At 35.4% G+C, this 16,725-nt stretch overlaps 1 protein-coding gene across 1 annotated transcript; it reads right to left on the bottom strand.

Annotated features, from left to right (window-relative positions):
• Window positions 1-9,484: 9,484 nt before the first annotated feature.
• Window positions 9,485-10,438, bottom strand: OR51V1 (olfactory receptor family 51 subfamily V member 1). The gene has a single exon (XM_012786410.2). It carries the CDS (start codon window positions 10,427-10,429, stop codon window positions 9,485-9,487), a length of 945 nt encoding a protein of 314 aa, XP_012641864.1. The 5' UTR covers window positions 10,430-10,438.
• Between the last annotated feature and the right edge of the window lie 6,287 nt (window positions 10,439-16,725).

The raw sequence follows: 16,725 nt of genomic DNA, 5'->3' as shown, positions 1-16,725 counted from the left end.
CGGAGCAGTATATTCCAGGCCTACTACCAGTAATGAAAGACCACAGGTTGAGAATTTAGGAGCACTATCTTAAGCTGAATGAGGTCTTATCAGATTTTTTCTTTCCAATATTTTTGTCTCTGTGAAAGGATAGTAAGATGGATTAACTAACCTAAGATTTCACTCTTTCTATTGCATAATTAGTTCTTGCATCTTGAAAAAAATAATAGCTGTCATTTAATAACTGCTTAATACATGTCATCATAGTACTTATAAATGTGAACTTATTATACTTTCACTATAGATTACTGAAAAACCTTTTACAATAACCCATGATATAAATACTATTATTCCTAAAGATGAAAAAAAATTTCACGAACTTTCAGCTTCTTACCCAAGGTCACACTGGATTCAAAGCAAAGCAAGGTAAACCTGAAAGCTCTGACCTTAGCATTTCCTATCAAAATAAAACTAAATACAAAAACACAGCATCCAATTTTTCACCAATCATATCCATGAGGAAAATAGAGAGATATGAAATTGAGTTGTATTGCTTATGGAAGAAGGAGGGAATGAAGCTTGACAAAACAGATTTCAAGCAATATAGCACATATGAACTCTTCCACCTGATTGACCTCTGACTTGATGTTAAGCCATATGCTAGCCATTAAGGATACACAGGTGAATTAAATTGACCCCTGTCTGCCAATCAATCCATTCTTCAAAACTGTAGAATGTGGCATTAAAAATCTATTTGCAATGCTAAACTGAGCTGTGTTCTTAATTGTATATGCCTAGTATATGATGAATAAAAATTATTCTATTCCATTTCTGAGATCACTGATTTAAAATTAGAAAATACACTTTTTATTATGTGTATACATTTATGAGATACAAATGTAATTTTGTTATATGGATATATTGCATAGTGGTGAAGTCGGGATTTTTAGCGTGTCCATCACTCAAATCATGTACATGGGAGGGGCGAATGATGATAAAATATACTTTGTATTTCCAAGTACCACCACAGCAGCAAGTAATACTTTCACATAAAGCAGGAGTGCATAGTCCTTCAGTAAAAGGTGGGGGAAACAATTTACTGATTACTGGTTCCAAAAAATGTGGGTAGGAGTGAGGGTAATGTTAGGTGAAAAGGCAGGTTAGGAGATATAACACTAAGGTAGGCAATAGATAGGTAAATAGACAGATAGATGCGTAAATAGGTAGTTAGAAGTATGGATAATGACATAGATACAAATTATTTGAATAAGTGGCTCCCACCCCCCCAGTCCTCTTTCTTAAATAAAAAACTGGCTGAAGTTCTTAATTTTTCATGCTTAAGCAATGACCGCCTCTCCATTTCTTGACTCCATTGTAGTTCAATATACTGACTATTGTATAGTATATTTTGCTACTTTTACTTGTAGTTATTTTTTTAAGTGTTAAATATCCAGATCTTACATTTTATATGATTAAAATGTTTGAACCTCATTTTTGAGTTATATTTATGGCATGTAATATCTACAAGGTCAATTTGTCCTTGCCTTGAGTTGGCATGAGATTATTTAAAACTATTTTAATAAAATGTTAAAATATGTAAGTCTATGGGTTTACTTTATTGACATAAATCAATTGTGTTACCATTTGACATGTAGCCAACATTGTTTGATTTTTTTAAATGGAATTTTGATGCTTCAGAGACAGAGAGGAGTAATCTGGAAGCCTGCTTGACACAGATCTATCCCAGAGCCAGGTGTGTGGGTAAAGTGTAGTCACAGAAGTGGATTATAGTGAGCGGGGATTCATAAGAACATTAGGGATGGGGAGAGAAGAGTCTAAGCAAAAGAAATGAGCATAGAAATGAAGATGGGAAGGAAAAAAATTCTGCAGATTTTCTTCTAATTTTGCTGGTGATGTTTTGAGACACAAATGATCTTTTGTTTTATCTGTTATTTTCATCATAAAATTATTGCCTGTGATGACCCAAATTATAGGCCTGGACTTCTTATAGCATTTTTCTATGATATTTCGGGTGGTGTACTCTGACTGAATAATGAATATATGCACTGAGGTGGTGTGGGGTGATAGAAACAGGGTGGCTCTACTGACAGATACAACCAGATTTAAGTACTGGCTAAGTCAGATTCTGGTTGTGTGACACTAGGAAAGTTACTTAATTTAAACTTTAGTTTTCTTGCTTGTAAAATACCTAAAAATAAACATCAATTAAAGCAAATATATACAATGTAAGCAAAATGTTAAACAAAACAAAACCAAACAAAAAAAACTTTCTAACGGGTGGTGGGCAGGCAGGAGTGGGGAGGAGGAAAGGGATGTGTGTTTCCATAACGTGTACGATGCACATCACCAGGGGATTGGACATTTCGGGGGGAGAGAGGGGGCAGGAGCAATGTTTGTAACACTAACAATATTTTTACCTCCATAATATGATGAAATAAAAATCATGTTCTAATAAAATAAATAAAAAAATAAAAAAAAACTGAAAAAGAAAATCTCTATCTCAATAACAGTTGACATTAGGACACATACAAATTACCATCATTAAGACCAAATAATTGTTACTTTGAACAAGTTTGATGTTCTGGAGTTCAGGCTTACCATCCACTAAACTGCGATTGAATTGATTTACGGTACTCATAAAGACAAAGATTTATTTTCTTATACATATGACATCAATTGGTAATCTTCCCCCCAAATCTGCCATTTACTTATATAACGGTACAGACCATTCAGGGTACTGTTGGACGTATGGATTTTGAAATGGAATTTTATTTTTGCCCCATCTCCAGTGTTACACAGGAAGATAGTTAAAATTCTCTTTCAGCTTCTTAATCTGTGCCTAGTCAAGCACCTGATGCATAATAAATAATCAGTAAGTTTTGTGGAAAAAGTGCACATACACACAATGACTACTAAAATTGTTTAACAACTGAACCTTACTTTTAACTACTAAGATATGTCTATTATATCTATGCACAACATTCAGATCTGCATATCAAACAAAAATGACCATTGTATGAATATATTCTAAGAGGAAATAATGTTCCTTTCGCAGATGACCTATTTGTGAAAGAAGACCAAAAGATACTGCAGTTGCATATCAACTTCAGCTAAAGCCGAATCCAGAACTGCATGAGCCAGAACTGAGGAAAATGTACAATGATTAAGTCATTTGAATAATGAGAAGCCTCTACAGTTCCCTGACTTTTTCCTGGTATTATTTTCTAAATGCCTTCGGTGATTATAACTTCATTTACTTACTTGTATTATCTAGGATCCTGAAGATATTAAACATATTGAAAGGAGAAAAAATAAAAGCAAGGAGATGTCTAAAACAAAGATAGAAAATCTATAACTACTTATACCTCTTTCAAGGTATCTCTTGGGCTCAAGATTTTCAGTCCCAAAGGATTGAATTTTCCTTCTCCCATTGAAGGAGATGTACCAAAGGTGGTTGTGGTACATCGTCCACAGGGAGAAGCAACCCTGCATTCTCTTCTTTTATGATTTGGGAAACTTTTTCTCTGGCTAACACTCTCAGAAACCAAGTTCAGACATACAGCTACATATCCAGGTCTTTTTTCCTTGTTGGAGACTCATTCTACCACAGCCATCTCATGTTCCCATGGAGTCATCTGCAAACATAGGTTGTCAAGGCCACATGTGCAAGAAGGATTTTCTTTCTCTTTTTAAAAATTTTTTTTTCTTATTTCAGGATATTATGGGGACACAAACATTTTGGTTACATGTTATGACTTTGCCACACCCAAACCATGATTTGAGGCATGCCCTTTCCCCTCCTACAAGGCTCACCACATCCATTAGTTGTGAGTTTACCCACCCCCAACCCCCAACCCCCAAAGAATATTACTACTGTGTGAGCACCTTAGTGTTGATCAGTCAGTGCCAATTTGATGGCAAGTACATGTAGTGCCTATTCTTCCATTCTTGTGATACCTCACTTTGAGGATGGCTCAAGCTCTATCCAGGAAAATATAGGAGGCGCTTAGATAACCATCATTTTTTTATAATTGAGTAGTTATGTTTCTTAAAAGGCATCTAAAATGGATTCTTTCATGTTTTATTTCCCTTTAATTTTTAAAGTTCCTCTGCTTTCCCTTTTTTCTACTGGTCACATGGTAGGATTGGTTGACATCAGAAGGATTTAGAAATGCCATTATCTATTAGCCACTACAGAGATCCCATTCCTTTGAAAGATACTTTAATGAGAAATACAGATGGAGGAAAAAAAAGAGATAAAGACAAATTTTATGGTATTTGGAGGATTAAAAACTGATTCCATGCAGATGAAAGAGATTTGTGGAGGAAGATATTTTCTCATTAATATTTCTCAAGTAGAACCTTGCAAATATTCATGAATTTTGGATATTTTTCAAGAATTCCCTGAAAACTTTTTTCAGCTATATTAGTCGAAGTTCCCTATAAATATGATATCTATCAGCTGACCTTGATTTGTTGATCAATGCTGGGCAAGTGCCCAAATCTCATATTCAGTCATCTAGATATCTTTGTGCTCACTGGCTGAGAGATGGTATCTTGTTACATAACATAAGTGTGAGTGCTACATGAAGAGAGAAACAGAGTGCTCCTGCATTTCAAATACTTTTCATTCAAAGGTTTTGAAACTATAAATGATGACCAATTGGATAGCTTCTCATCGTTTTGGACATTAAACAAGAACAGTATTTATTTTCCCACCTATCCTTGAGAAACAAATTAAGGAAACCAAAGTATATTAAAGAAAAAGAGATTGAGGAGGGACAGGGAGGATTGAAGTGACAATAGAAATTGGCATCTTGAGCAGAGGGGAGAAAAAAAAAGAAAAAACACAGAAAAGAAAAAAAAAAGAAATTGGCATCTGAATCTGACTGTCTGGTGATGACTAGAAGAACAAGGAATAGAATCCATGGAGTAGGTTTTGCTGGTAATTATCCTTATGTTTTTAAATTTTGTGGCTCTAAAGCTCTAGTTGCCCCAACCTCTTAAAGAGTCAAGTACTGTTTCTTAGATCAAAAGTTTTGGTAGATAATGATTTCAAATAAATACAATAATGAAGAGGGCAATAATCCAACCTGCCCTCTACTAACTACTTTAAAACACACATTCAGTCCAGTAATATCCTATGTGGATGGAATAATGATTATTTGTGACCCTCAATATATTTAGTCTCCCTAACAGAGGTCTATAGTATTTCTTTATCTGAAATTCTTGGCCCACATGTTTTAGAAAAATCATTTTCCAGTTTTTATGAAAGTTACATGATCATATTCTTTTTTATATTTCAAAATATTAAGGAGATACAAATGCTTTTGTTACATGACTTGAGTCAGGGCAATAAATGTGCCTATCACCCAGATAGTGTTCATTGTACCTATTATGTGGGTTTTTGCCTCTCCCCATTTGCCCCTTGATTTCCAATGACTTTTACTTACCTCTGTGCACTTATGTGCACATTCTTAATATCAAGTAACAATATCATTGAAGTCTTGATGAGTTCTTCATAATCATAGATATAGAAATTTTTGCAGAGAACACATGAATATTTAACTAGAAAGAATAAATGAAGATTATAAATATCTTCATTTCAGTTCATGTCAGGGGTTGCTATCACGTTAGGATATGTTGTGCCTCCAAAAGCTTCAGTTTTCAAATTCCTATGGATTTCAAGAAAATGGATAAGGGATGTGGCCCTGTTAACCAAAATAGTGATAGAAATGCCTTTGGCTACTGATTTCATTTCTGTAAATTACAGATGTTGGACTGCTTACGAATTTTAGCTCTGTATTAACGCTGCTTTAATATGTAGCATTATTCAAATTGAGCCTAGTTAACTGTTTTATAGGCAAACCAGAGTCCTGAATGTTAGTACCTCGGGCAAAAAGTGAAAGCAAGCCAAATCAAATTAAAGCCTTCCTCTTACTATAGGACCTACATAGGGAAAGTCCAGCTGAGAAATCCCAGGTGGTCTTTATCTTGAATTAGTACTTTTGGTATAATTGATTCCTTGTTTTCCGCTCATTCATGAGTTAATGCAGCTGGGAGTTGGTGCCAGGAAAGAGAGCAGACCTATTCATTTATTTCAGTTTTGTTTGTAGGCTGTAGAGTTTCTCAGTGGTTGGGAGCAGTATTTTTGGAGCCTTGCTGTTTTCTCAAGGTAGTTTGTCCTGTCACGTTGAAGAATAGCTTTAGCAATAGCCACTATTCTTTCCAGATGAAGTTGTTGAGCCACTTTAGAGAGGATTTATTTGGGAGCAATCACTAGTGTAGTATCTCTTAACTATATTAATGTGAGGTTATAGGTAACTTGTTTTGAGGAAGGATATGCCAGTACTTAAAGTAAGGCTTGATAAGGTTTGGCCTCTTTCTATCATAATATCTGTGTTGTAAAGAGATAAACTTGCATAGAGGTCAATGTGACTGCTTGTATTTAAAGAAACAGATTTCAATTCCTTGTTTTGTTATGTTTTGTGTAAATTTTATATATTTTATTGGGTTTTGTTTAACTACAAGATTAATGCCTGCTCATAACAAGTCAAACAATAAAAGGTATGTAATGTAAATGTTAATGATAATCTCTTCCTCCTTCCTATGATATTCAGTGTAATCAAGGTGAAAGGAATCATTTCACTCCTCTTTATGGTCAAAGAAGCATAAAAGTTTTTATCTAAGTGTGTGTTATCCTAATGGGAAGATATGTTTTATTTAGCATCTTAAATTTTTTTCACTTAATATGTAATGAGTATTCCCAAATTCAATATATATTTATCTATTTCATTCTTTGTAATAGCTGCCTAATACTAAGTAAATGGATGTACTGTAATTTATTCACTATTTGTCTATTCTTGAATAATCAGATTTGATTCAGGAATAATGACCAGGAGGGAAAGATATAAACAAATACAGAGGTGGATGTTTTTTAATAACAAGATAAAGCAGGTTAATGGATTAATAGGTGGAGAATGAGAAATACAATTAAAGAAAATGGATTAAGTAATACAATATACTAAATATATTTGATTAATAGTTTTTTAAATTTATATTAGTATGTTTATATGTCATACATATTTGAAATGCTATTTAGTAGAAATAAATACCAACACTCAAAGGCTGAAGAAAATATGACCTGATACGGCATATGAAAATGTATAAAAACCACCAGGAACAAACTGTAGTCTGGCAAAATCAGGTCTATTAAAATCATTTCAGTGAAGAAGGCAGCATGCCAGAACCAAAGGGCATTCCTCAATCAAAGAAAATGATAGTTATTATAGAATTCTGGAGAAGTATACAATTTAGCTAAAATTTAAATAAAACTGTGTTTTTATAGACTCAAAGTAAATCAGGGCTGTTTAAATGGGTCACCATCAGGTCTGAACCACAAAGTTCAGTGTGGGATGACGTGTTCCGGTATCCCTTCTTTGAAGCTCTGCACCTGAGTTGTAAACCAAGGCTGCAGCGCCATATAAGAGCACACAGGAATCTTAGATGTCAGGACCTTTCCTCCCTAGGAGAGATTTAGTTATTTTTTAAGTTATTACTCCAAGATAGAGACCTCTGAAAAACAAACAAACAATCCAAACCACAAATGTTCTAAACCTGTCCCTTTCTGTGTAAAACCTAGTAATTATATAAAATTTACTTTCAGGTGTATGCTTCCATAACATGTGTGATGCACACCACCGGGGGATTGGACACATCGGGGGGGGGGGGGGCAGGGGCAATATTTGTAACCCTAACAATATTTGTACCTCCATAATATGGTAAAATAAATAAATAAATAAAAATTTACTTTCATCAGCTCTTTTCACTCATCTTTCTTCCTTTGGCTGAACCCTCTTTATTGGGTCATGAATTTTGAAGCATTCTGAAGTTTATCATAAATCTTATCATCTTATTACAATTATATACCTCTAAAATAATCAATGATTTCTGAAAATGTAGCTGTTTTATTTTCATACCCTTTTTTTCCACTGCCATTGTTTCAAAATATTTTGGCGCATATTTTATAGGTTGCCACAATCTGAGGTACACACACTCATAGTATGAAGTCCTCAATGAGCCTTCCTCTCTGCATATGAAATACCACTCTCAGACCAGCTCCAGTGTGTTACACATGTAACTGTATTCCTATAATGTGATAACAATTCAGTTTGATACTTCCCTATGACTGGCTGGAAAAAAATATAGTATTAGGTATTGAAGAGTTCCCTGGACCCTCAGCTTTGTGTCAGCTAGGAAGAGCAGGAGCGATGCTTATTCAGTGCCAAAGCATTGAAGAGAAGCTTCCATAGCCATTGAGAAATATGTGCCTGGTGATTACCTGCGAGACATGGACATAACATCTGCAGATTCAACAGCTAACTTTTGTTTTTATTATAAAACTGGGCCATAGGAATCTTATCGAATTGGGCATGTTCCAGTCTGCCAGGATGGATCATGTAGATATTTGTTGCCACCAGGGAACCTAGTGCAGTACCTAGCACCTGACAGTCATACTAATTTAATGAATGATAGCTATATAATTAAGTGAATTCATAATCGGTCATAAGCAGATACATCTGTTCAAAACATCCAGCCCTTTATATATACAAGCAAAAGATCCACATCAAAATCCACTTCCAGCCTGGTGGCAGTGGAATCTATATATAAAATCTAAAAGGTAAGGATTCTAATTTAAATTAGACATGGTAAAATTTGGATCCAAAGTCATGTTTATTATGTCTTCTTTATACTCTATAGCTGCACTGTCCAATACAGTAGCCACTGAACTGTCCAACACAATGATCTTCAACATTTAAGTATAAATTAAGTTAGCTAAAACTGAAAATGCAATTGTTCAATTATACAAGTGCTTAGTAGCCATATGTTCTATATTGGTCTTTACTATGCTGTAGTATATAATATCTCCATCATTTTAGAAAAGTTCCATTAGACAATTCTGGTCTATACATTTATCACAATTCCTGTAAGTTGGGTATTTTCCTCATTTTTGAACATGAATTAACTAAACTTCACAGAATTAAAGAAACTTCAAGTTATCTACTCTGAAATGTGAAGACCTAAGCAAATAAAAACTACATTTTTGTTTTACTCAAAGAAAATGCTTAAAAGTACATTTGTAGCATGTTAACTTTTTTTTCCTATTTCTTGAATATGGTCATGCTGAAAGAGTGACCTACATATGTCCAGGTTGACACAAATGATCAATTGTTGTCAAATTTATGGAATGTTTCAGATGAAGCTCCCCTACCTGTGGCTCTAAGAACAGCCACCTCCAGGACAGTAGTTAGAATGGAACTGTGGGACTTATTTGTAGATGATTCTCTGACTACATTTGTTTTACAATAAGTGATCATGGACTCAGAGCTAAAGCTCTATTTCTAATAAAATTTACTTTATATTTTTCTTCTTTTCTGTTTTTTTGTTTTAATTTGTTTTGTTTTGTTTTAAAGACCTAAGTATCTCAAAGTAGTTTTGAAGAAAAGAGTCTGAGTATTCTGATACGAATCTGTTGGGTCTTGACACTATAGATGATGGGGTTCATCAAAGGTGGAAAAAGGATGTAGATGTTTCCCATAAGAACATGGACCATGGGGGAGAGGTGCTTGCCAAAACGGTGCACGATTGTGAGGCTAATGACGGGGATGTAGAACACAAGAACAGCACAGATGTGGGAGATACAGGTCTGAAATGACTTGTGCCTCTCCTCCTGAGAGGCAACTGTCAGGACTTGCTTAAGAATCAGGACGTAGGAAAAGAGGATGAGTACAGCATCCAGCAACAGTGTGCAAATGACCAGCATCAGAGCATAGTAACTATTGAATCGGATGTCTGAACAAGCTAAGCGGAGAAGATCCTGATGCAGGCAGAAAGAGTGAGAGAGGATGTGGGGACGACAGTAATGGAAGAATTTCAGACGGATGATGGGGGGCGTAATAAAGAAGAAACTCCTACCTAATATGGTAATCCCAATTTTGATAATCCTAGAATTAGTCAGGATGGAAGAATAACGCAGTGGATTGCAAATTGCAACATACCGGTCAAAGGACATAGCGAGGAGGACAGAGGACTCCATGAAGGACAGACCATGGATGAAATAGGACTGGGTAATGCAAGAATCCAGGGTGATCTCTCGAATGAGCCCCCAGAGGATCCCCAGCACCGTGTGCACGGTGGACAGCCCCATGCATAGGTCGGTGAAAGCCAACATGGCCAGGAAATAGAACATGGGCTGGTGAAGCTTTGGCTCAGTCCGGATCACATGGAGCACCATGCAGTTTCCCAAAATCACCATGGCATAGATGGAGGAGAAAGGGATGGAGAACCAGGGATATTGCTGCTCCAGGCCAGAAAATCCAGTGAGGAGGAAAAAGGACGAATTTGTGCTGAGGTTTACTGAAGCAAGCATCCTGGAATTGAGATACTGAGAGAATTTTTCAAAGAAAATGTTCTAATTTCAGATGAATGAGATGAAATTTCCAAGTAAAAATATAATCCTAAAATGTTATTAAATTTTAAAAATACAGCTGAGTAGTAATTCTCTTCTTTAGAGGTGTATTACCTGCTGCCTTTGAGAAAACAGTCTTCTTCTAATGTCATTTGAGAGTAATTATTCATCCTGGTAGGATGTGGATATATCCTTAGAAGCCTTATGTGAAAACAAATAAGGAAGAAATCAATCAAAATAGGAAGCTATTTTTAAAGAAAACGTGTTCCTAAGACATTTTCCCAGAACTAGTGGTGAAAATTTTATATGAGTAACGTTAAAAGCTGATGTACTCAAAAAATTATTATTTTCTTCCCTCCAGTTCAGTAGGCATTTGAAGTGAAGAGTAATCTTTGGTATTTGAGTATCATAAGTCAATTTAAGTAGTCATTTTTTACACATCATTTTCTATTTTCTGCTGTCTCCAAGTGTATTTTTTTCTCCAAATAGAATTTATTGAGGACATTTCTGCTTTCTTTCACTTTGGATGACATAGCCAGCAATTCCTTTTTCTTCTTCAATGATAGGCAGAGGGGAATATTTATGCATGAGATCTTTAGCAAATGATTTCCCACAGGAGCTCTGGCCCCTTGAGATGTTCAACTCATCCGTGCCCTTGTGATGTAGAGACTTAAGACTGAAGACCCTGAGCCTCTGATAGCAGCTCAGTGTTCCCTATTCCTTGATTCATTCAGCTGATCAGTCAATTAAGCATTTATTTAATAATAATTGATTCAATATACTAGCCAGTGTGTTTTCTTCCTTAGAATCTGCCACTTTGTATCTATCAGAAGGCCAAGGTTATAATTGCAAAAGCCTTATTACATTAGAATCAACTGGCTTCTTATTTACATTGTTTTGCTTTCAGTGCTGTCCCTGGATATCATCACAAAAAATTTAAAAACTCTAATAATGCAGACAGGCATTCAAAAGTCCACACTCACTTTCATGTTTGATTGAATCATTCCAACATGTTAAAGTACCTTCAGATTCTGGCTTCCCTTTGTGATCTCTTCTTTATTTTTTCTTACTAGCCGCAGGCTTTTCTTTTCTTTTCTTTTCTTTTCTTTTCTTTTCTTTTCTTTTCTTTTCTTTTCTTTTCTTTTCTTTTCTTTTCTTTTCTTTTTTCACATTTTTTAAATTATTTTTACAGCATATTATGGGGGTACAAATGTTAAGGTTACATATATTGCCCTTGCCCCCCTCCCCCCTTGAGTCAGAGCTTCAAGCGTGTCCATCCCACAGTTGGTGCGCATCACACTCATTATGTATGTGTATACCCCTCTCCTCCCCACCACCTGCCTGATAACACAATAAATGTTATTTCTATATGTCCACTCAGGTGTTCATTAGTTAATACCAATTTACTGGTGAGTACATGTGCTGTTTATTTTTCCATTTTGGGGATACTTCACTTATTGAATGGGTTCCAGCTATATCCATGAAAATACAAGAAGTGCTATATCACTGTTGTTTCTTGCAGCTGAATAGTACTCCATAGTATACATATACACATTTTATTAATCCACTCATGTATTGATGGGCACTTGGGTTGTTTACACAGCTTTGCAACTGTGAATTGTGCTGTTATAAACATTCGAGTGCCGATGTCTTTTTCATAGAGTGACTTTTGTTCTTTTGGGTCAATGCCCAGTAATGGGATTGCTGGTTTTCAATGTACCCTCTCCACTAGTATAAACTCTTTTAGGAGTCTATCCATTCGTCTTTTCTTGCCTTGCTCCTTGTCAGCATTGAACAACTGACACATTTTTAATACATTTCCTCTACCATAAGCTCATATTTTATTTGCTCTTTGCAGAAAAATGTGTCCATCTTTTGAATACTTATGTTTTTTCATTTGTTCAAAACCCGTTTCTCTTTTTTTGTAAGGTTATTCACCAGATACTCTAACTGCCTGGATAGTCACCACCTTTCCCTCAACTTCTTCCAGCCTTTTATGAAACAATGTTATAGTTTCCCTTTGTAACTCAACCATCACTTTTCAAGACACCCCTTAAGTAGGACAGATTCCCCCATATAGCTATTGTTTTGTATAACATTTTATTTTTAAATAAGTTATTCAATTTATAATTTGACATTTATTAGCTAAATATTTGGCTAATGTCTCTGTTACACATTAACTTGTAAATTCCCCAAAGTGGAGACTGTATTGATTTTTTTCATGCTATTTGAGACTAACATTTATGCCACTACTTCCTGACTGCCCCTGGGAGCTCGAATTCATGTATATGACAGCCTACTTGATGTCTCCAACTGGATGCTTAATCTCAAAATAAGAATAATGCCCCCAAAATACTTGATTTTCCTCCCAAATCTATCTTCTCCCCAATTTGTCCTAATATCAAAAATGACTTCACCTATAACACGATTCTTAACAAAAGTCTTAAAATTCATTCTTGATTTCTCTTTATCTTTCCCTTTCCTCTCTCCATCAAATCTTTCATCAATTTCTGTCACTTCCACCTAAGACATATCCAGAATCTTCCCACTTTTCACTTATACACTGATGCAGTCGTGGTTTATAATATTGTCTGGCTATTGTAATAATTTGCTAGCTTATCTCATTATTTTTTTCTGTTTGCCCCCTGAAAAAGTATTCTTCCCAGAGAAAGTAAACTTTTCTTCTATAAACATCTACTAGATTGCATAAGTCCCTGTTGAAAAACCACTCTAATAGCCTCTCATTCCCTCTAATAAAATGCAAAGTCTTTATCATGTCAAAAAGCTTCATATGACCTAGCCCATCTGCCTCTCCTATTACATCTTAGGCCACTATTGCCTCCACTCTTTAATCTTTAGTTATCTTTCTCTTCCTCAAAGCAAATTAAATTAGATATATTCTTGTCTCAGTACCTTTGCCCATTATCTTCTCCTGGCTCAGAATTATCTACTCTAAGTATTTGCATAGCAGTTTCATTTATCACTTTTCAGTATCACTTTCAAGATCACATTTCAGTTCAAGTGATACTTCTTCAGGGGCATTTTTCTAATACCACTCCCATCCGTATTATCCTACTTCTTCAAACCCCTCAACTAAGTTATTTTTATCTCAATGCACTGGTTTATATTTATACCACTTACTATATATAGATTTTTCATTAGATTTATTGGAAGCTCAAGAAGATTAAGAATCATGTCTGATTTTTGCTCACTAATGTGCAAAACGAGGTTTAACCTAAAGTGGGTACTTATCAAATAATTTTTAATTAATTAATTATTCTATGAATTAAGAGCTGTACTATCATCACATAGATATAAAGATAAAATGAATGTGAACACTCGTATCTTGCAAGTACACATAAAATCATCTGTATACAACTGATCCTTGCTGACCACATGCTACAAATCTTGTGTCATCATATATTAGGTTTGTATGATATATACAGGTGCCACACTAAGAATTCTTGCTGGCCTTGGATACAATATTCAGAATTTAAACATGATTCTTCTCATTCCCAGCCTGATATAGACATATAGACAACTGTAATTACTTCTGTGATTAATAACAAAAGACATAGACACTTGTGAATGTAATCATGTGTTAAAAGTACATACTTTCATTCAGGCTTCTGCAGACTAGCTACAAATGTTAATGGTGCCACCACAGAAAATATAAGCCTTTTAGCAATACAAGAGCAAGAAATGTTGGAGACTTTTTTTAAATGTATTTTGAGAGGTAGGATGGGAGTTAGGAAAATGTGGTGTTGATGTGGCCAACAAATACAGATTTTTAAAGAGGAAAATGGACTTTATGTCAAATGTACCGAATGCTCCACCTATATTTTAAAAGAAATACCCACAGTTTCCCAAAACATCATGCTGTGTTATGCATGTGTTATTATGTTTTATCTCAAAGTCAGTGGTTGTGATATTGGAGTTCCCAGAAACCAGAACAATGACTAGCATAAAATAAATAAGAAAGACAAATAGCACTGGATTTGAGTCTGAGGCAGTAATAGAATTATGACATTCCTTCTATGCACTGTCTGCAATATAGACTTGGAAAAAAAGATCAGTGATTAAATTAAAGGGATCATTCTTTCAAGGGAGTCTTTTCTTTTTTTTTTCAAAATAGTAAGGGAGTACAAATGCTTTTGTTACATGGATACCTTTTATAATGCTTATGTCAGGGGTCTTAGTGTGCTCATCACCCCAATAGTGTTAATTATACCCGATGGGAAAGTTTTTACCTCTCTGCTTCTCTCTGCCACTTGATTTCCAATGACTTTTACATCTCTTCATGCTCATGTGTGCCCATCGATTAGCTCCCAATTATTAGAGAGTATATGTGGTGTTTGTTTTTCCATTCCTGAGATACTTCACTTAGGATAATGGTCTCCAGTTCCATCCAAGTTGTAAAAGTCATTATTTCATTCTAAAGGGAATCTTTTCTTAAGCACTCTGACTAAAACTGACCTCCATAAACATCTCTGTCTTTTTTTTCTTTTCTCTAACTAGAAACAAAGGAAGGACAGATGTCTCTGTCTTTCTTCTGTCCTATGAGTATGATTCCCTGTGTGATTACTTGCTGTCTTTTTGAGATTCAGCAGAGTAGTGATCAATACTCTCTGCTCATCCTAAAAACATAGAGGATGTCTGTTGTGTTTGGAAGTCAGTTTCTTTATAAGTACATTAAATAAAAGCACCCCTGTTTGCCAGGACAGTCCATCCTTTGTGTGTGCTTCCAACATAATTACTGAAAGACACCATGCATGTCCTGCTTTAGACAAAAAAAAAAGTTATATAACTACCTTTGGAAGGTCATTTCTCTAATGGTCCCTTCTGGACAACAGTAGGGGTCATAAGTGGTTCATTGAATTTTTTCCCTTCCTACTTTAATGATGCATAAGGCAGATTTGTTTTAGAATTATATCAGTGAGGACAGGCCCTTAAGAGCCTTGGCATGGCTAAAGAGATAAGACTTGTCCAAAGAACTGGGTGTTTAGAGGTTCTGCATATGCTACATAAGAGAAAACTAATTCACCACAAACCTAAAGTAGTCTTAAAATTCTAGTTTATCTGAATTGTTATGACTATTAATTCTATGAATTGTCTTTTATTAAATTTATTTATCTATCCTTTATTATATATTTTATAAATTGTCTATAAATAATACCCCCAGCATTACTGAAATATTTAAAAATGTAATCATACCTTAGAAGCATAAAAAATATATGACATGGATTTTTTAGAAGTTTCCACCAAGATTTTTTTTTAATTTTATTAAACTTTGACTTAAATCATTTATTTCTCTCAAGAGAATGTATTTATTTTGTTGGCTTTAATAATTTAGAATTGGGTGTGAGAGGGGACAGAGACCACTTGAGCCTCGTATTTTATTTTCAGAATCTAGCATCTACCACCTAGGTATTGAATGAAAAAATGAAGTCAAGGTGTATTGCTGCTAATAACACTATTCTAACTCTTAGAACAGGCAGAAAAGCCATCAGAGGCAAGATAAGGGAGAGAGCAGACCTCCAATCACTTACTGGATACCAACGTTAAACATTCCGAGGGAGAATGGGACTTCCATTTGGTGTGAGCCCATGAAAGAATTACAAGGCAGCAGTGAATGTCAAGCTGCAAAAAGCCCCCTCTCACATTCTCCTCTGTCCTATATTTTTAAACTATGAACAGCTCCCTCCTTCCAATGCAGACTGTGAAAGAGAGAAAGCCCCAGGGAGACCATCACTGCAGATTCTTCATCACTGTTAGGACAGTCAAAGCCCCACCCCCTACCACCCAGTTTTTCCTCCATCAAGCAGATCTTGATGAGATAATAGAGGGGGCTAACGCTAAGCGTGGTCAGGGGAGGAAGAGCGACGTGGCCAGTATAACATGGGAGGAAAATGTCAGGGAAAACATGGCATCTTCCAGCAGGAGAACCAGTGGAGCAGAGGCTATGAAGTTCAGGACAAGCAATTGGAGAGAGAAAAGACATTTATGAGGAAGTTCAAAGAAAATGAATAATTTAAAAAATAGCAAAATTCTAACCCCCTAATCAAGCCTCCATTTGAATCCTTTTTTGAGGAGTGGTAAGGGGCTGTTGCCCACACACATTAGTCGTGTACGGCCTCACAGATGTATCTTCCCAAGGCCTGAACGAACCCCTCATTTCTTTATTTCTTAAATGCCTTACTCTTCCGTGTGTGCTTTTGTGTGAGAGATTCAGAAATAAACACGCTAAACACATCCCA

This window comes from Microcebus murinus, chromosome 4, assembly GCF_040939455.1.
Source record: "Microcebus murinus isolate Inina chromosome 4, M.murinus_Inina_mat1.0, whole genome shotgun sequence".
In the NCBI taxonomy this organism is placed as follows: domain Eukaryota; kingdom Metazoa; phylum Chordata; class Mammalia; order Primates; family Cheirogaleidae; genus Microcebus; species Microcebus murinus.
Note: the sequence above shows the minus strand (reverse complement) of the source record. Positions and strands in the feature narration are given on the sequence as shown.